Source organism: Podarcis muralis, chromosome 5, assembly GCF_964188315.1.
Source record: "Podarcis muralis chromosome 5, rPodMur119.hap1.1, whole genome shotgun sequence".
Classification (NCBI taxonomy): domain Eukaryota; kingdom Metazoa; phylum Chordata; class Lepidosauria; order Squamata; family Lacertidae; genus Podarcis; species Podarcis muralis.
The window spans coordinates 94216402-94237039 of NC_135659.1; the positions used below are offsets into that span (position 1 = coordinate 94216402).

At 46.6% G+C, this 20638-nt stretch overlaps 1 protein-coding gene across 1 annotated transcript in view; it reads right to left on the reverse strand.

The window, feature by feature from the left end:
• Window positions 1-2633: 2633 nt before the first annotated feature.
• Window positions 2634-20638, reverse strand: part of EEF1A2 (eukaryotic translation elongation factor 1 alpha 2) — a 43310-nt gene continuing 25305 nt past the window's right edge. Inside the window, exons 5-8 of the mRNA XM_028735446.2 lie at window positions 8937-9087; window positions 6350-6606; window positions 4470-4704; window positions 2634-2987 (exon numbers count right to left, since the gene is read on the reverse strand). Of these exons, the coding sequence (XP_028591279.1) occupies window positions 2860-2987; window positions 4470-4704; window positions 6350-6606; window positions 8937-9087 (771 nt within the window). The 3' untranslated portion in view covers window positions 2634-2859. The remainder of the gene's footprint in view (window positions 2988-4469; window positions 4705-6349; window positions 6607-8936; window positions 9088-20638) is intronic.

Below are 20638 nucleotides of genomic sequence, written 5' to 3' on the forward strand. Positions count from 1 at the left end.
GGTAACATAAAGGTAAAGGACCCCTGGACGGTTAAGTCCAGTCAAAGGCGACTATGGAGTTGTGGTGCTCATCTCGCTTTCAGGCCGAGGGAGCCGGTTTTTGTCCACAGACAGCTTTCTGGGTCATGTGGCCAGCATGGCTAAACTGCTTCCGGCACAAAGGAACACCGTGACGGAAGCCAGAGCGCACGGAAATGCCGTTTACCTTCCTGCCGGAGCGGTACCTATTTATCTACTTGCACCGGCGTGCTTTCGAACCGCTAGGTTGGCAGGAGCTGGGACAGAGCAACGGGAGCTCACCCCGTTGCGGGGATTCGAACCGCCGACCTTCCGATCGGCAAGCCCAAGAGGCTCAGTGGTTTAGACCACAGCGCCACCTGCGTCCACCTCCACCTGGATCGCCAATGCGATTGCTAAGTTCTGATGCCATCACATGGTTCCTGGAGAGACAGGTCGGGCGGCAGAGAATGGTGGACCCTACCAGGAGCAGAGCTGATAGCAGAAGATTCCTGCTTGCTTCTGTGGCAGGATGCCAGCAGGTAAAGGTGGGCTCAGCCTGGATTTGGGTCTGGCGGGGGTAGGGGGAGATGTGATAGTGCAAGGCAGTCTCACAACCCATGCTGCCAACTCAAGAGTTATCAAACCTTCGGGCTCTTTCAGTTCAACAGAACCCAAGGAGGCATCTTGTGGAGGAAGCTAAGGTTTACTCCTCAGTTCCAATTTCTTCCTGTTCAATGGACAGTGTGGTGCAATGGTTAGAGTGCCGCACTAGAACCTGTGAGAGACCAGGGTTCAAATCCCCACTAGGCCATTAAGCTCAGTGGGTGACCTTGGGACAGACACTGCCTCTCAGACTAGCTAACTCTCAGAGCTGCTTGCAGAGAAAGGTGAGATGCAAATTATTATTTTTTGTAAAAAAATAATTTTGTAAGTTGTGTGTCCTTGTTTCTCCATTTGATCCCTTCACCTGGTTTTGAATGCTTTGAGTTATTTTATGAATTGCGACTGGCCCTTATCTTTATTGATTATAGTTTAGTAAAAAAAAAATTGTTGCAAACTGTATATTATTTGCTGGTATTTAATTTTACCGTTTACTGTTATATTCTAATGGATTGTTGAAGACTGCTTTATTTGATACAAGTTGTCTATTTTAAAGTTATGTTTTTTATTATGACTTTTTGTATTGGATCAGATGATCGTTGCTGTTTTGTTGTTTCTTCAGCCTGTAAATTGTCTTGTTTCTGGTAATATAGGAAGGTGGTGTACAAATTAAACGTGAAATGAAATGAAATAAATAATAAATTCTGTGGGGCAGCCTAAAATTGCTGTAGTAAACATCTAATTAAAGGCACGCTTTTAAAAATTCCTTTTTAAAATGGTTAGCATTTTTAGCCTTTGAATTATTAGTTTGCTGTCATTACCACTGCTATTTATGTCACGCTCTCATGCCATGAAACTCATTCATCTCATCATAGGAAAGTTAAACAGGCTTTTAAGCATCTTATTTCCAACATCTTTTAAGACCCAGGTGGCAATTTTTGCTGCAGGAGATGCTTGGCAAGTTGCCTAGCAACCGCAAGTGATCCCTCCTCTCTCTCAAAACATCCCTCATGTAAATATTTTGGGCCCTGCTGGTCTAACCCAGCTGTAAAATCAGGGCATCAGCTGCTACTACAGCCCGAGGCCAATGTAGCAAAATACAAAAAAAAACAGGGTACCTCCAGGTACCCTTTGGGGTAGGTGCCTGTGTCTCTCATTCTGATGTTCCAAATTTTGGGGGGGGACCTGGATGGAATTGCAGAATTGGAAGGGACCCCAAGAATCATCGAGTCCAACCACCTGCAATGCAGAAATACACAGCAGTCCCAGATGGGGATCAAACCTGCAACCTTGGCGTTATCAACACCATGGTCTAGCCACAGAGGTACCCCTTGGCCTCTCGTAGCCAACCATGGCTCTAGCTAGCTATGTTGTTTAAGAGCCATTGCGCACCGAGTGCTTTTAGTGACGCTTTTGCTGCGAGCTTTCGGGCGAGGTGTAAAGATGAAACGGACCATTTGCAATACAGTAGACGCTCGGGTTGCGAACGTGATCCATGCGGGATGTATGTTCGCAACCCGCAACGGCGCGTCTGTGCGCGCACGGGTTGCGATTCAGCGCTTCTGCACATGCACAAAGCGGGATTTAGTGCTTCTGTGCATGCGCGACCACCGAAACTCAGAAGTCCCGGTACTTCCGGGTTTCGGCGGGTGCATAACCGTAACCCAAAAAACGCAACCTGAAGTGGCTGTAACCTGAGGTATGACTGTAATATTTTAGTTATGTATTAAAACATGGGTAGGCAAACTAAGGCCCGGGGCCCAGATCTGGACCAATTGCCTTCTAAATCCAGCCTGCGGACAGTCCAGGAATCAGCGTGTTTTTACATGAGTAGAATGTGCCCTTTTATTTAAAATGCATCTCTGGGTTATTTGTGGGGCATTGGAATTCGTTCATTTTTTCCCCCAAAATATAGTCCGGCCCCCAACAAGGTCTGAGGGACAGTGGACCGCCCTGCGAATCCTGCGACTCAATGCGAATACGGACGGGCAGACTGGCCCAACCGCACAAACGACACCCCCACGTTTTCGCTGTGGATGTTGTATACCAGTTTTATTGGTAAAATTTGAACATAAAGCCTCACGGACGCCGGGACATGCTTTTCCTTTTAAAGAATTTCCACTGGACTTTAATGGTGAGCATCCAGTCGTTGACATACAGACTCTTACAAGCGGATGTGCACGCATGCCCCTCGGGGAGAAGGTGGCGGCATCCCGGCTGCGGGGATGGTTTCTGCGCGAGGCACTGGGCACCTACGATTCATTTGCCAGCCTTCTGGGCCTTCTGGGCCGATTTGGTGACCTTGCCGGCGCCGCCGCTCTTCTTCTCCACGTTCTTGATGACGCCCACGGCCACGGTCTGCCGCATGTCGCGCACGGCAAAGCGCCCTGCATGGGGCACACGAAGGGTTAAGAGTGAGAGGCTGGGAGGAGGACGAGGGCACTTCCTGCTAATGCCACAGAGCCTACGGCGCTCTACTGCCCTCTAGTGGCAAAATGCGGCGGTGCAGATGTCGTTATTATTACGATTATTGTTGTTGCTGCCGCTGCCGTTATATATTTATTTAACCCGCAACAGGGTCTTCTCAAGGCGGGTGTACAGATAAAAATAAGTACAGCTAAAAACATAAGGGGTAAACAATGGTTAAAAAACGATTAAGCGTTGATAGAATCAAAACTATCAAAAAGGAAAATAGAAAGAAAATAAGGATAAAATGCATGTAATATTGAGCTGCAAATAAGGGTGGGTAGTGAGACATCAGGACAGTGAGGCGGGAATTCAACTTTTAAATTTGTATGAAATTTGAATTCATTTGTTGTTAAATTTGCTAAAAAAATTGAAAAGCAATAAAAATTGGCAAAAATGTAAGATAGAATCAAAACGATCTATCTAGTTAAATACATTAAAACCATGCAATCATAGAATCGTGTTATCTTTTGCAGTTATCTTTTGCCCAGTGTGAGGCTTGAACCCACAACCCTGCGATTAAGTATCTCATGCTCTACCAACTGAGCTATCTCTGTATTTTGTATATTTGTACTTTGATGTTTTGAATGTTTGCTCTAAGCCAGCCTTTCTCAACCTGTGGGTCCCCAGATGTTGTCGAACTACAACTCCCATCGCCCCTAGGTAGCAAGTCCAGAGCTCAGGGATGATGGGAGTTGTAGTCCAACAACATCTGGGGAACCACAGGTTGAGAACCGCTGCTTCTGGCGACAGCTCATTGTGGAAAAGTGGCAGCTAAGTAAACTCCATCCATCCATCGCAGCTCTGATACAGAGAGAATGCAAGTGGCAGAATACATAAGCAGAGAGCAGAAAGCACAACTCCCTCTTTAGGTCTAACAGCCAGGCTAAAATATATGCCTTCTTCAATGGAGTGGGTGAGTCAATTCTGCTCAAAAGGTGTCTGCAGTAGCCATTGGAGAATTCAAAGTTTTATTTTTCTTTTTTTAAAAAAGGAACTTGCTGTGATTAAGGAAGGGGAACCCCTTTCCCAAATTGCCCTACGCTGCTCTTTAAAGCCTCCCACCTTCAGATTAAAAAGGCAGCATGGATACGCTTCCAAAGGACTTTGGAACAGCCCAATGCTGCGCTTTGAAGCCCCAATAATTGGTGCTTCAAAGCGCAGCACTGCCCAATGTCACAGTAACACTAGGTGATTGGCAGGTGGGCGAGCCATTCAGCTGTCAAATCTGCCCCACTAGAGGTAGGGCAATTGAGATATGGGCCATAGAAGGTTCCCTCCCACACCTAGGTCTATCTTACATCAGAGTTTCTGGGCATCTAGCTGTTTAGTTTGAAATAGCCCCCCGTCACCCATCTTGCTAGGCACCTGGGGGGAAATAAAAGGAAAGATTAGGTTCTCACCCAGGGGTGGGTACTGGGAGAAGCTCTCCACACACATGGGCTTCCCCGGGATCATCTCCACAATCGCGGCATCCCCCGATTTCAAGGATTTCGGGTTGTCCTCCAGCTTCTTGCCGGAACGCCGGTCAATCTTCTCCTTCAGCTCGGCGAATTTGCAAGCGATGTGGGCAGTGTGGCAGTCAATGACAGGGGAATATCCAGCGCTGATCTGGCCGGGGTGGTTCAAGATGATCACCTAAGCCGTGCAACAGAACGAGAGAAGGACTCAGGCCGGAAGAAATTTGGGAAGGGCATGGGATGACCATGTCAACTTTCTGGATTTCCTAGTTGGGCAACACTGCTCCCTGGTGGAAGGCTGCTGAAAAGGCAGCCGCTTCTAGCTACTGCATTCTGTAAAATGGGCTCCTGCAGACTGGCGGTATTTTGCAGGAGGGATTCAAGTGCACTTTCGGAAACTAAAGGTGCATCCATATTCCCGTTTATCCCATGATTTCTGAAAGGGTCCCCCCCCCCCCCCCGGAAAACCAGCAGTTTACTTCTGAATCGGAACAATCTGCAGAAAACCCAGTTGCTGTTTGTTCCAATTCATCAGCAAACAGCAGCTTTTCTGGACAAAAGCAGTGGGTCAAAAAAAAAAACCCTTGAACCTGTGACTTGAAATCACGAGACGAACAAAAATGTGGATGGGAGAAGCCATACTTTTGCACAATTAAAGCGGATGACATCGCTCTGTCACCCTACTGGGGAAAATCCACCCTAAAAAAGAAATGAACTTCTTGCTGTTAGGAAAGTGACAGGGAGGTGCACTTGAACAAACAACTGGAAAACATAAAAATACCCTGAAATACTCTCCGGTTTGGCTAATACCAGAAACTAGGGCAGGAGTAATCAGCGTGGTGTTTTCCAAATGTTGATGACTACAACTCCCATCATTCTTGAGCACTGGGCATGCTGGCTAAGGCTAATGGAACATGCAGTCCACAACAGCGGGAGGGCACTGGCCCTCCTCTCCACTTGTGAGGGTTTTACCTTTGCATTATCACTTTCTTTTTTAGTCTGAATCTGGCTTTCAAGTGATTAAAATGGCTAAGCCAAATAAATCTAAATAGCTACGTGCCTTGCAAAACATTCCACGAAGGGGCATACTGAAGGGAGAATTTACTTTTCCGTGGGATAGGTTATAAATTTAATGAGCAACAGCCTGGCATTCTTTGTAAGGAGGAAAACTGGCCTTTAACAAGGGTGCTCCGTGACCCTTCCGTCAAAAGTCTCTGAATGCGAGACTGCTGATTTGTCGTCAGTCCTACAGACTAATCAGAAAGCAAATTAAAACCTAGTCCCGGAGCTAAACTACAGCGGTACCTCTGGTTGCGAACGGGATCCGTTCCAGAGGCCTGTTGGCAACATGAAAAGAGCGCAACCCGCAGCGCCGCGTCTGCGCACATGCGGGTTGCGATTCACCGCTTCTGCGCATGCGTGTGACGTCATTTTGCGCTTCTGCGCATGCGGCGAAACCCAGAAGAAACCCTTTCCGGTACTTCCAGGTCGCCGTGGGACGTAACCTGAAAGAACGTAACATGAAGCGGACGTAACATGAGGTATGACTGTACGTCTTAGACTTTCACTGGGCTTCACTCCTAGCCCAGCTAAGTGGGTGTAGGATTGCGCCTTTAGCAGTTTAGCTGCACCAAGCAAACTATTTATAGCTGGCGTCCCGCATCGCGACTTCTGCAGAGTAAAATCTCAGGGCTTTTGGTTAATGCTCCGTCTTCCTCAAGCGTCACCGGCAGGACAGAGGTCTGCATCACGCAAACGGCCGCAGAAGCTGTGATACAACGGCAAAGGCTTTCAAAATGGTTGCCGCCTCACTTTCTGCTGACCTGAGAAGTGAACTGGGCCGCCTCCTGAGGCGGGTCAGATTTGCTGTCACCACAGACGTTGCCGCGGCGGATGTCCTTGACGGACACGTTCTTGACGTTGAAGCCAACGTTGTCCCCCGGCAGCGCCTCGCTCAGGGCCTCGTGGTGCATCTCGACCGACTTCACCTCTGTGGTAATGTTGACGGGGGCGAAGGTGACCACCATGCCGGGTCTCAGGATCCCCGTCTCCACACGGCCCACGGGGACAGTCCCGATTCCTGCGGAGGGGAAAAGAGGGCAGCGGGGAACATGCAATGAAACGCGATCCCCGAGATTCTCGGCAGCCGTGCATTTAATAATAGTAATATAATAATAATAATTTATTATTTATACCCCGCCCATCTGGCTGGGCTTCTCCAGCCACTCCGGGTGGCTTCCAACAGAACACTAAAATACAATAACCTATTGAACATTAAAAGCTTCCCTCAACAGACTGCCTTCAGATGTCTTCTAAAAGTCAGGAGTTGTTTTTTTCTTTGACATCTGGTGGGAGGGCGTTCCACAGGACGGGCGCCACCACCGAGAAGGCCCTCTGCCTGGTTCCCTGTAACCTAACTTCTCACAGTGAGGGAACTGCCAGAAGGCCCTTGGCGCTGGACCTCAGTGTCCGGGCAGAACGATGAAGGTGGAGACGCTCCTTCAGGTATACTGGACCGAGGCCATTTTGGGATTTCAAGGTCAGCACCAACACTTTGAATTGTGCTCGCAAACGTACTAGGAGCCAGTGTACGTCTTTCAAGACCGGTGTTATATGGTCTCGGCGGCCGCTCCCAGTCACCAGTCTAGCTGCCGCATTCTGGATTAGTTGTAGTTTCCGAGTCACCTCCAAAGGTAGCCCCACATAGAGCGCATTGCAGTAGTCCAAGCGAGAGATAACTATGACGCCACTTCACATCGCTATGACTTCCCAAGGGATTATGGGAGCTGTCGTTTGTCACGGGTGCCGAGAGTTGTCAGGAAACTCACTGGCACCCTCACAAAGCAACAGTTCCCAGGGTGCTCTGAAAACTGTAGTTCTGAAAGGGGAGCAGGGCGTCTCCTAACAACTGTCAACATCCTCAACATACTACAGTTCCCAGAATCCTTTGGGGAAAGTCATGACTGTTGAAAGTGTTATCATAGCAGTTTAAATGAATGGTGTGGACATGACTGAAGCGGAACTGCAAGAGTTTAGCACTGGATATAACATTGGACAACTTAAAAACACAACTTTTGGGAAAGCATAGGAAACTGCAGGCCCGGCGGCAATTCTGTTAATTTCAGCTGCATATAACCGACAGCACACAACTCTGCAGCCCCTTTCATGGAAAGCCTGGAGATGTTTTATGTTTAGGTCTGCATTTTGGTGATTTCATGGTTGTTAAAGAACCATTCCACCTGCTGCCGCCATTTAATGCTACTAACTGCTTTTTGAATGGCTGTTTTTAAATTTTGTCTTTTTTACGTTGTAGTTTATGTTATAAGCCACGTTGGGGAAGGGGAGAGAATATACGGTATAGCTTCCTAAGGTGGGCTACAACCAACCAATCAATGCACTACAGTGTTAAATGACATTTATTACAGCAGTAAAATGGGTGTATTCTGCACCCTAAAAATAATTAAGCGGCACATAAATGCCTTAAATAAATTAAAAAGAATTGAACATCGCAGCAACTCTACCAATACTAGGAGGTTTTGCAAGCAATAGGCTTTTTGAAGAGGGTTCAATATTATTATTATTTGTGAAATGTATCTTCAAGTGTGAAATATTCTGAAAGAGCTTGTGAGTGACCTTCGGCAAATGAACTTAGAAATGTGAAATGTTGAGACAATAGAGACTTTAAAAAAGACTGGGAACTGTTTATGATGTATCTACAGAAATATTGTAAAGAAGTGGACTCACTAGCAGGGTTTGAGTAAACACAATTAAGAAATCAAGTATAAAAATTAAGATGTAATAACTGGAAAATAACAAAGCGTAAGATGTCATTGGAAAAAAATATGATATAAAAAAATAGGAACATAAGAAGATTTAAGTTAAAGATTACAAAATTAAGGTAGAAGAATAATAATAAAAGCAGGAAAAGAAAAATATTTTAAAAAAACAGAAGAGGAGGTTGAGGGACGTCTGGGGGGGAGAGATTGGGATTTATATATGTTTTTTGTGATAATGGTGATTGTGTTGAATATAAAATTGTAAAACTTAATAAAATATATATATAAAAAAAGAAATGTGAAGTGTTGGACAGTAGAATAGAGAAGTGTCTTTTTCATGTCTCTCGTTTCCCATCTTTTAGCATGTTCATCGCTGCCATTTCAAACCTGCTTCCGCAATTATGAGGATGAGAAACTGACTTCTTGCCAAAACCGAACGGTCAGGGCACCTTCAGGCAACAGGCACAATTGCTACATACCTTACCATCTACAATGCACACAGGTAAATGCCAGTGTCGGCAATAAAATCCTCTTCTCTTCCTGTCGCTTAGACTACAAAAGCGGATTACTGCCTAGAAATCTGCCTAGCCCAGCAAGGGCACCTGTCTACCTGCCAGGAACGCTCTGGACTCACCTCCAATCTTGTAGACATCTTGAAGCGGCAGGCGGAGAGGCTTATCTGTGGGGCGGGTGGGGGGAAGGATGGTATCCAGAGCTTCCAGCAGCGACACTCCGCTGGCGTTCCCTTCCTTGCGCTCCACTTTCCAGCCTTTGAACCAAGGCATCTGGAAAACAAAATGGCAGGAGTGTAGATCCAGTGAGCTGTGAGGAGGAAGGAACTGTTGGCACATGAGAACACCTTCGCCCAGCCGTTTGAATCTCTCCCTCATCACAAGGGCAGGAACTGAAGGATACAATCCTTCCTTTGCTTCCCAGAGCAATTTGAGATTATTTTATTTTTATTTCTTTACACACACACAAACACACACACATTCCCCAGCCCATCTGGCTGGGTTTCACCAGCCACTCTGGGCACCTCCCAACAGAATATGAACAATTAATAAAAAAGCGATAAAACATCAAACATTAAAAACTTCCCAACGCAGTTAAATAAACCTTGTGGATGGAGGAGTGTTAACATATATAAAATTGTACATATGGTTGATTTGAATATGTTATTATTATGTATACTCAATGTATACACAGCACGGGTGGCGCTGTGGGTAAAACCTCAGTGCCTAGGACTTGCCAATCGTATGGTCGGCGGCTCGAATCCCCACAGCGGGGTGAGCTCCCATCTTTCGGTCCCAGCTCCTGCCCACCTAGCAATTCGAAAGCACCCCTAAGTGCAAGTAGATAAATAGGTACCACTTTATAGCGGGAAGGTAAACGGCATTTCCGTGTGCTGCGCTGGTGCTGGCTCGCCAGAGCAGCATTGTCACGCTGGCCACGTGACCCGGAAGTGTCTCCGGATAGCGCTGGCTCCTGGCCTATAGAGTGAGATGAGCGCACAACCCTAGAGTCAGATACGACTGGCCCGTACGGGCAGGGGTACCTTTACCTTTACCTTTATACTCAATATATCAGCCGCCTGGGGGGTTTCACTGTTTGTGTTTTGGTTGTTGGTAAAAAATAAAAAATAAAAACTTCCCTAAACAGGGCTGCCTTCAGATGTCTTCTAAAAGTCAGGTAGTGGTATATTTCCTTGACATCTGATGGGAGGGTGTTCCACAGGGCAGGCGCCACCACCGAGAAGGCCCTGTGCCTGGTTCCCTGTAACCTCACTTCTCGCAGGGAGGGAACCACCAGAAGGCCCTCGGAGCTGGACCTCTGTGTCTGGGATGGACAATGGGGGTGGAGACGCGCCTTCAGGTATTATCAGAGATTAGCAGTCTGCCTCCTTCTGTAGATAAGTTTGCAGGGGCGGTTTCCAAGAAGGGGGTGTATCACCCATAACACCAGGCCAGGGGTGTGAACCCTAGCAGTTCACTCCAAAATCAGCTTCTCCAATAATCTCAGGTCAATTGTGCTTGCTAAGGTCAGTTTCCCAAAGGCAAGTCTCCCATTCCCCAGACTCAGACCACAAATGCCCAGTCAAACTTGGTTGGCTCAGTAGGTAAAGTACGAAACGCTTATTAATCTCAGGGCCATGGGTTCAAGCCTCGCCTTGGGCAAAAGATTTCTGCATTGCACGGGGTTGGGCTAGATGACCCCTGTGGTCCCGCGGGATCACATTCAACCAGCGCTTTACCAACTGCACTGGCTCCCGGTGGTGTACAGGGTCAGGTTTAAGGTGCTGGTTTTGACCCCTTGTAATCTCCCACGTTTCCGGTATATAATTTAGAATTAAATTCAATTCCCCTAAATAGCAATTTCTTTTTATTACTCTTGCTATATATATCTTCACCTCGCACCAAAATGATCTTATCATCCAGCAGTTAATCATCATATGTACTAAGTTCACATTTTTGCTTCCACATCTCCAGCAGTTGTCTGCATTTGTTATTTTCTTCTGGTAAAGTTTTGCTGGAGTCCAGTGGACTCTGAATATTATTTTCTGTTGAATGCAGCTGTTGTGGACAGACCAGTCTTCAATAAAGGTAAAAGAACCCTGACAGTTACGTCCGGTGGCGAACGACTCTGGGGTTGCGGCGCTCATCTCGCTTTATTGGCCGAGGGAGCCGGCGTACAGCTTCTGGGTCATGTGGCCAGCAGGACTAAGCCGCTTCTGGCGAACAAGAGCAGTGCACGGAAATGCTGTTTACCTTCCTGCCGGAGCGGTACCTATTTATCTACTTGCACTTTGACGTGCTTTCAAACTGCTAGGTTGGCAGGAGCAGGGACCGAGCAACGGGAGCTCACCCCATCACGGGGATTCGAACCGCCAACCTTCTGATCGGCAAGCCACAGGCTCTGTGGTTTAACCCACAGTGCCACCCGCGTCCCTGGAGGTTCCGTTTACCTACCCTGAAATTTAAGTGTACATTGTTTTATCAAATCCCCTAACAAATTTAGCAATTGCAAGTGTGTGAGAGAGACAGTAGTTAGCAGTCACCCACTCACTGATTTTCTACATCTTTAAAGGTGACTTCATTTTGAAACTGCTGTGGACATCCCCTCCCGCATTTTCCTAGCCACCAAGCCTATCTGTCTTGCATCCAAGCCATGTCCTGTATTCCCTGAAGGAGGTCACGAAGCATTAGCCCAGCTGTGCAGGACCGTCAAGAGGATTCACAGAAACTAATCTCCGCCAACACACCAACGCTGACTTGCTGAATTTCAAGGTGGTCACATGACAGGCTCAGAGGGGTCACCTGACTAGCTTCCGCATTAAGGAAGAAGCCCCAGCCCAGCCAGGAGAAAGGAAGGGAATATAAAGAGATCTGGAGGGTAGAAAGAGAAGAGGAAAGAACAGGACCTCCACGTTTCTGAAAAGAAATGCTATTCAGAAAACAGAGCGTCTCTGTCTGACCAGCGAAAGACAACACCACGCAGGCAAAATTCAGTACCGAAATCACTTTTGCAAGTTACGCATCACAAAACCTGAACGCTTTGACCTGCGTAGGTTATGCACATAAACCCAATTTGCACGTGTCACCTTATTATGTATAATTTATTCTGCACCCTGTTTCCTTCACTCTCGCTTTCCCACCAGCTTCTGAGGCAATCTGCAAGGAAAATTCAAGCTTATCCCTGCGGTTGTAAGGGCTAAGACGCTGCATTTTTAAAACACTGAAAGGAGACGTACTCAAGCCACTGGAATTTACATCTAACGCCAAATTCTCCATTTGTTCATGGGACTGCGGAATCGCAGGAAACATACCCTCTTTGACCAGTGATGGCCAAAGTTGGCCCTCCAGCTGTTTTTTGGGACTACAATTCCCATCAGCCCTGAGCACTGGTCCTGTTAGCTAGGGATGATGGGAGTTGTAGTCCCAAAACAGCTGGAGGGCCATGTTTGGCCATCACTGCTCTTAGACCAATTCTACAGCCTGCGTTTGAAGTGAGGAGAACGCTCTCAGATGCAACACAAAACACCCCGAGGAACAGATTTTCAGTGGTGATGCAAGGAATCATCCTTATTTGCTACTGAGGACTAAGACTAACGACCACTGTGAGTTGGCAAGGCCCTGGTTCAAATCTCTTTTGAACTCATTAAGCGGCAAGACACTAACTTCTTTAATCTCAGCCCCGCCTTTAGTTTGTATTAATGCAGCTGTTATAGCGGTCTGCCTTACAAGGTTGTTGTTGAAAGCGGCTGAGATGATGTATGTGAACTGCTTTGAGCACATGGGGAAAGCTCTATAGAGCACTAACTATAATAATCTCTTACAGAAATTTAAGTAACCAAGCAATTCTCTATTTATTTGCTCTTATAACCTACTTTTCCTCAAAAGAGTTGAACATAGATTACATGCGCCACTGCTGCCCCCAAATTTTACCCTCAACACCCCTGGAAGTTTAGTTAGGCTGAGATACCAAGGTCAGCCAGTAAACTTCATGGCTGGCTAAGGATTTGAACCCAGATCTGCCCAGTCCTAGGGCACAGTCACACCATACATACATAATTTTGTTTGTTTCAAAAATGAAAATTTTGTTTGTTTCAAATGGGAGGTTTTTAAAGAATATCTGAAAAATAAATATAGTAGTTTAAATTCTGTTGCAGCATTCGAGGAACTTCAGTAATAGTTGTAAGGTAGATATAAGAAATTAGATTTATTAAGAATAAGTTTAATTATGATAAAAGTGTGTATTGGCAATAAGTAATATGAAATAGACGGGAGGTTGGGTCTTTAGTGTTAAGACTAATAGATGTTTTAATGTTTGCTAAGAAAATTATGTGTCTATGGTTATTCTTGTGTGTAATTTGGTATTTGTGTTTTTTTTTCTTTTTTTGTTGTTGTATCAATAAAAAAAAAATTTGTTTGTATGCTGCCTTTCCAAAGTTCAAACCACACTCAAGGCAGCTTACAACACAAAAAAGACACATAAACACAACGTAACGAAAGCAGCCATAAGCAATAAATAAAACATCAAAAAAAATGCACAAAGGAACGGAACAATTTCCACGTAAATCGTAAGATCTAAAACAAAGATACAAAAAGTTAGTATCGATAACAGCAACAACCCCATCCACAAAAATCCCTAAACGATACCCCAGCACCAAACATTTACAGCAGCGTCATTCTACTCTAAAGTCCTGGCTTGCTCCCCAAAGAATTATGGGGAATGTAGTTTGTCCAGGGTGCTGAGTGTTGTACGGAGATGTCTATTCCCACAAAGGCTCTCTAGCTAGTTAGCGCCATTATCTGAAAGACCGCCTCCTTCCTTTTAAAGATGCATGTGAAAACCAGTGGAGGGGACACTCTTGGTACTGCCACTGCCTTCTGATGTTTTTGGGGAGGTGACAGCCCAGCAGAGGTCACACTCTCAAGACCGCAATCCCTCAAGGACCACCTCTCCCCGTATAAACCAACCCAGACCCCGATATTATCATCTGAGGCCCTTCTTCGTGTGCCCCCTCCGCAAGAGGTCCAAAGCGTGGCAACACAAGAACAGGGCCTTTTCTGTGGTGGCTCACCGTTTCTGGAATGCTCTCCCCAAGGAGGCTCACATGGTGCCTTCATTACATATCTTTAGGCACCAGGTGAAAACTTCCCTCTTTATATAACTATTTTTTGGGAGGGGGGGTTGTCTGTTTGGTTATGCACTTTAGGCCCCACCCTATTCTCCAGAATGTGATCTGTTTTGACTCGACATATTTTTAAGTTGCTGAGACCCTCACAGAAAAGGGCAAGTAAAAAAATGTAATTATTAAATTTCGGCAAGCCCAGAGACTCACAAATGTTGGAGGAACTGAAAACCGTGAGAAGCTGTGGAGTTACAAACTGATGCAGAGAGTAAAATAGCTTACTCGGGAGATGCTAAAGTCACACTTTGGGGTGCCTCAGGGTCAATTTTTTACGGTAGCCCAAATCTCAGTTGTACGGGTGTATGTATATATCTCAATTTTAACGCATGAGCTATTGCTGCAATCTGCTCCAATTGTATACAGTGGTACCTCGGGTTACATACGCTTCAGGTTACAGATTCTGCTAATCCAGAAATAGTGCTTCAGGTTAAGAACTTTGCTTCAGGATAAAAACAGAAATCATGCTCCGGCGGCACGACGGCAGCAGGAGGCACCAATAGCTAAAGTGGTGCTTCAGGCTAAGAACAGTTTCAGGTTAAGAATGGACCTCCGGAACAAATTAAGTACTTAACCCGAGGTACCACTGTATTTTATCTTTATGAACGCTGTTTTCATTGTGTTATGTTATGTGAGCTGGTCTTTGACCGTAATAAATTATCTAGCATCTAGCAAACTGATGCAGGAACAAGAGCAAGACAGAGTGATCACTCTGTTGGCCAGACAAAGCCCCAGTTCATACTTTTCAAAATCCCCCCACCCCCCCAAAAAATGTGGAACATCTCATCACTATATCCACATGATGCCCCAGTCCTCCAGAAGGCCCTCACATGCCTGTTCTTTCCCTAAAAAGGGAGGAAAGGAATTTTCCTGCCAATTTAGATACAGTGACTGAACTGGAGGCCCCTCGACTGACTTCAGGTCCAGTGTTGGACCATTTCGATCGGATACTCCCTACTGATGTGGATAGATTCCTCCAAGTTGGTAGGCCCACCACCTGCCTCCTTGATCCGTGCCCGTCTTGGCTGATTAGGGAGTGTCCAGATGTTGCGCGGACCCCCCTGGTTGAAATTATCAATTTGTCCCTTGACACGGGGACATTCCCAGGGGAACTGAAGGAAGCAGTGATGTGTCCACTCTCAAAGAAAACTTCATTAGATCCCTTAGACCTATCCAATTACCGCCCAGTTTCAAATCTTCCATACCTGGGTAAGGTAATTTGAGAGCGCGGTTGCTGAACAGCTTGGTAGGTTTCTGGAGGAAAAATCGGCATTAGATCCATTTCAGTCCGGTTTCCGTCCTGGTTTTGGGACAGAGACGGCTCTGGTTGCCCTAACAGACGATCTCCGTAGACAGCTGGATCAAGGCGGGTCAGGACTGCTGATCCTTTTAGATTTGTCAGCAGCCTTTGACATGGTCGATCATGATCTTCTGGACCACCGCCTCACAGACGTGGGGATACAGGGCATAGCCCGTAACTGGTTGTGCTCTTTTATCTCTGGTCGGGGACAGAGGGTGGCACTAGGGAGGGAAATGTCGTCACGCCACTCCTTGGTGTGTGGAGTGCCGCAGGGCGCAATTCTCTCCCCGATGCTTTTTAACATCTTTATGCGCCCCCTTGCCCAGATTATCCAGAGCTTTGGGCTGGGCTGTCACCAATATGCTGATGACACTCAGCTCTATCTGCTGATGGGTGGCCACACCGACTCGGCCCCGAACACACTGACTAGATGCTTGGAAGCTGTGGCTGGATGGTTTCGTAGGAGCCGATTGAAACTAAATCCTTCGATGACAGAGGTCCTATGGCTAGGTCAGGATGGCATGGGGATGAGGGACCAACTCCCTTCTCTTGCGGGGGCCCAATTAGTGCCATTGGCTTCCGTTAAGAGTTTGGGTGTAATCCTTGACGCCTCCCTTTCCATGGAGGCGCAAGTTACAGCAACAGCCAAGGCGACATTTTTCCACCTTCGCCGCATCAAGCAGTTGGTCCCTTACCTTTCCCGCCCCGACCTGGCCACAGTGTTCCATGCGACGGTCATCTCCAGGCTTGACTACTGTAATTCGCTCTACGCGGGGCTGCCCTCGAAGCTGACCCAGAAACTCCAGCGGGTGCAGAATGCTGCAGCGAGGCTCCTCACGGGGTCTCTGCCATGGGAGCATATTCACCCAGTGCTTTTCAAGCTGCACTGGCTCCCGGTGGAGTACAGGGTCAGATTTAAGGTGCTGCTTTTGACCTTTAAAGCCCTTCACGGCCTAGGACCCTCGTACCTACGGGATCGCCTCTCCTGGTATGCCCCACGGAGAGCCTCAAGGTCCATAAATAGCAACACCCTAGAGGTCCCGGGCCTTAAGGAAGTTAGATTGGCTTCAGCCACAGCCAGGGCCTTTTCAACTCTGGCTCCAACCTGGTGGAACGCTCTGCTTCATGAGACCAGGGCCCTGCAGGATCTGATTTCTTTCCGCAGGGCCTGTAAGACAGTTGTTCCGCCTGGCCTTTGGCTTGGAGCCAATTTGATTCCCTCCCCCTCTTTCTTTTTCCTTTCTCCTCCTGTGAAGAGGCTACATTTTAATATTTTAATGTTCCATTATTTTAATGTTGTATTTTATTTTTGTTTTTAAGTTGTAATCATTCATCTTGTTTTTATTATTGCTTGTAAGCCGCTCTGAGCCCGGCCTTGGCTGGGGAGGGCGGGGTATAAAAAAAATTATTATTATTATTATTATTATTATTATTATTGGACATCGATGCGGATGCCTCAGCACAATACAGTGGTACCTCGGTTTTCGAGCGTCTCGGAAGCCAAACATCTCAGAACCCCAAATGCTTCCGTTTCTGAACGTACCTCAGAAGTCAAACAGTTTCCGCTGCATCCCCCCCCCCCCATTTTCTCCATTGACTTTGTAAACCACCCTTTGCGCCTCGGTTGTCAAACGTTTCGGAAGTCGGACAGTCTTCCGGAACGGATTGCGTTCAACAACTGAGGTACCCTATGCAACTGCAGTGATGGGTCAACTGTCGAGGCGGACATGATCTATCTATCCATTTCAATTTCTCTCAATTTCCCACTCTGAATTGGAGCTCCCCACATTTCTGCATCCTCACAAAATATTTGTCAGGTTTTTGTGCCCATTCCTCCTCCTAACATATGTGGTTCTGCTGCATCTAAAAGTTCTGGGAAGTGCAATTTTTTTAAAAAACCAGATTTAAGGGAGGGCTCAGCTTTCAATCACAAGCCCAGCAACGCCCCACTAGACACAGATTTGCAACAACGTACTGCTGCCCTGTCTCGCTTGACCTCCATATTTAGGAAGTATAAATTCCAAAACGACGTCACCCTGTTTTCCCCAAACCTATTTTTAATTAGATTATTCAGTGTCATCTCTCCAACACTGGCAGCTGCCGACATTCAGCTGTCTGGGCTTTGGGTACGCTGATTAAAATAATTGGCTAAGAAAGTTTTTAACAGGCAGTGGCAAACGATTACTTGTTTGGTTTGCAGAGTGCTACACGATCGGTGCTGGGCCTGCCCTCACAATAACTCTGTGAACTCAGCCACCATTATTCCCATTTTACAGACATTGCAACTGAGGCCGAGGGGCGCAACCGGACAGCAGCTTCTTCTGCTCCCAGATACAACCCGGAATAAAGGCTGTGTGGTCATCAGAATAATCATCTTTCACATCATAGTATTTAAGTAGCTATTTAAGCCTCCTTTAGTGGAGAAAGGGGCTCTCTCCGATGCTCGGATTAATGCACTAGTTTTACTGGTATGCAAACTGCTCTGGGAACCTTTTCCAGCTGAATAGCAGGCTTTTTCGGCTGTGGCCCCGATCTGGTGGAATGCTCTGTCCTAAGAGACTAGGGCCCTGCGGGACTTGACATCTTTCCGCAGGGCCTGCAAGACAGAGCTGTTCCGCCAGGCCTTTGACCAGGGCACAACCTGACCCCTTCCTCTGGCAATCCTCACAGAGCCCAATGGTTGCCCTTAATGTGATTTGAACTGATTTTATAATGAAATGATTTTAGAATGTTGTATCATTTTACTGTTGTTAGCCGCTCTGAGCCTGGCTTCGGCTGGGGAGGGCAGGATATAAATAAAATTTTATTTATTATTATTATTATTATAAATGCTTTGAATCAATAAACAAAAAACTTAAGTAGTAGTACAGGCCAGACCAGAAACCCTTTATCTTGTTTAAGAACTAGGCCTTAGGTAAAGGTAAAGGGACCCCTGACCATTAGGTCCAGTCGTGGCCCACTCTGGGGTTGCAGCACTCATCTCGCTTTACTGGCCGAGGGAGCCGGCGTACAGCTTCCGGGTCATGTGGCCAGCATGACTAAGCCGCTTCTTGCGAACCAGAGCAGCGCACGGAAACATTGTTTACCTTCCCGCTGGAGCGATACCTATTTATCTACTTGCACTTTGACGTGCTTTTGAACTGCTAGGTTGGCAGGAGCAGGGACTGAGCAACGGGAGCTCACCCCGTTGAAGGGATTCGAACCGCCGACCTTCTGATCGGCAAGCCCTAGGCTCTGTGGTTTAACTCACAGCACCACCCGCATCCTTAGTCAACCCAAAAAGAAATTATACAGTTCACAACTCCAGCACTGACGGCAAGTGGTGCCCCAAAGTAATGTTTTCCAAACTTCTTAGCCTCAGAGAACCCTTTGTGCATTGATTGGTCCAATAAAAAACAATTGAAAGATGGCGGCAGAATCTCAAGGATTACCGGACATGCTTGATTCACGCTCATATTGAGCAACTACTAGATTTTCTGGGTCTGGTTGTCCCCCTGCATAAACCGAGGGCTCATCTACTTTCGCTGGGTCCATATTTTGATTGCATTGTGGACAAATTAATTCCCACGGGCCCAAGCGTTCCGTGGCTCTGCTTTGCAAAAATCCGATCTTACCCACTCAATTGAAACTCGGCTATGCAAAATCTGCCTTTGGATCTTTTCCGGGCAATTGTTAAGATCCGATTCAGCCAGGAATGTCAGGTTTTCGCAAGGCACAGCCCCGCAGACAGGACAGTCACTCCACATAGGCTCAGCGTTTGAAAGTCACCAGGCGTGTTTCACACCTGGCTATCGGCCACTTGTGACCAAGTGAAGATGTCCAGGCACCAGGATGGCATCTGACATCTCCATCATCTGGAGGTGCATGACTGGGGGGTCCCTGGATGTTGATTGTTTTCACACACCAGCAAAACAACCTGTAGAACTCTATCTGTTATGTTTTATCTGCACAATCAGAATGAATTTCAGGAACCAAAAAGTTGTATTGAAAAACAAGACTTTAGAGACATCTGGCCCAAAAATGGCAACTAGGCGGTTTCGCTTTGGTGACTGTAAGCCTGGTTTAAGGAGCCATTTGGCACCTACTGTAGCTTTTATATATATACATATACATATATGCAGGTTTTGGTGTCCTCGGGTGTCTTCCCGTGTAAAAGTTGGGGTGTCTAGGCGACGTTTCGACGAGGTCTCACTCGTCATCTTCAGGCTGGTGCTTTCGGCTTCTTGTTACTGGAACAGAGCAGGATCTCAGTGTTTGAGTTCCTATAAATACTGTTGAGGAGGTGTGGCCTCTAATGTTCTTGGGCAGAGAGGAAGTTCCCAGGCTAGTGTGCCTTTTCTTCTTTTGTTTCTTAATTACTTGAGGGATATCTTGAGTGATTTCTTGAGTTGTATCCTGAGTACCACTTAGGTGGGTCATTAGGTGTGGATTAGTTGCTAAAGCCTTTGTGTCTTGACCTCTTGAACTTTGTGAAGAGTTTTCCTGGGAAGATGGTTGTACTGCATTTTGTTGTGCTCTGGCTTGGCTTCGTGTATAGGGGCGAGCTGTGGTTTTCTGGTCTGTGCCAGCCAGATCTGTGTAGGGATTGCAGGGGGGTGCAGCATCCGGAGGTGCCACCATGGTTTGGCTACTGGATGGTATCTGTAATTCATCTGTGGAGAGGGTCTGGGTTTGGGTCTGGTGTGGTTGATTGGTGATGGCGTTCTGTGTGCCTCTGGCTCTGGTGTCAGTTTTTGTGGGGAGGGCTAATTTCCAGATGTCTGGCAAGCGGGATGTGTCGTCACGCTTGTTCATGTTGTGAGGGTGTTTCTCTATCTCGATGGCTTCCATGATTATTCTCTTGTGGTGATGTTCCATGTTAAAGAGCAATTTGGAATCTGCAAAATTAATTTCGTGTCCTGTTTCTTTCATGTGTTGGAAAAGAGAGGAAGTTTTTTCTTCTTTTTTGACGGCATTCTTGTGTTCTGCGATACGTGCATTTATTCGTCTGTTAGTTTGTCCAATGTACGTGGCTGGGCAGACTTTGCAGGGTATTTCATAGACCCCTTGGTTTTCCAACTGGATTTTATCCTTGGGGTTTCTGAGGATATTGGCTATTTTTTGGTTGGTGCAAAAGGCTGTTTTGATATTGTGTTTATGGAGGATTTTGCTAATTTTATCTGTAGTGCCCTTGATATAAGGAAGGAGGGCCATGCCATTGTTTTCTTCTGTGTCTTGGTTTTTGGGGGGTGTTTCTTTTTGGATTAGCTTCGTAACCCTGTTTTGCTGGTATCCATTGGCAATTAACACATTTGAGAGATTCTGTAACTCAGTTGTCAAGTGGTTTTTGTCAGCCAGGCGTTTGGTT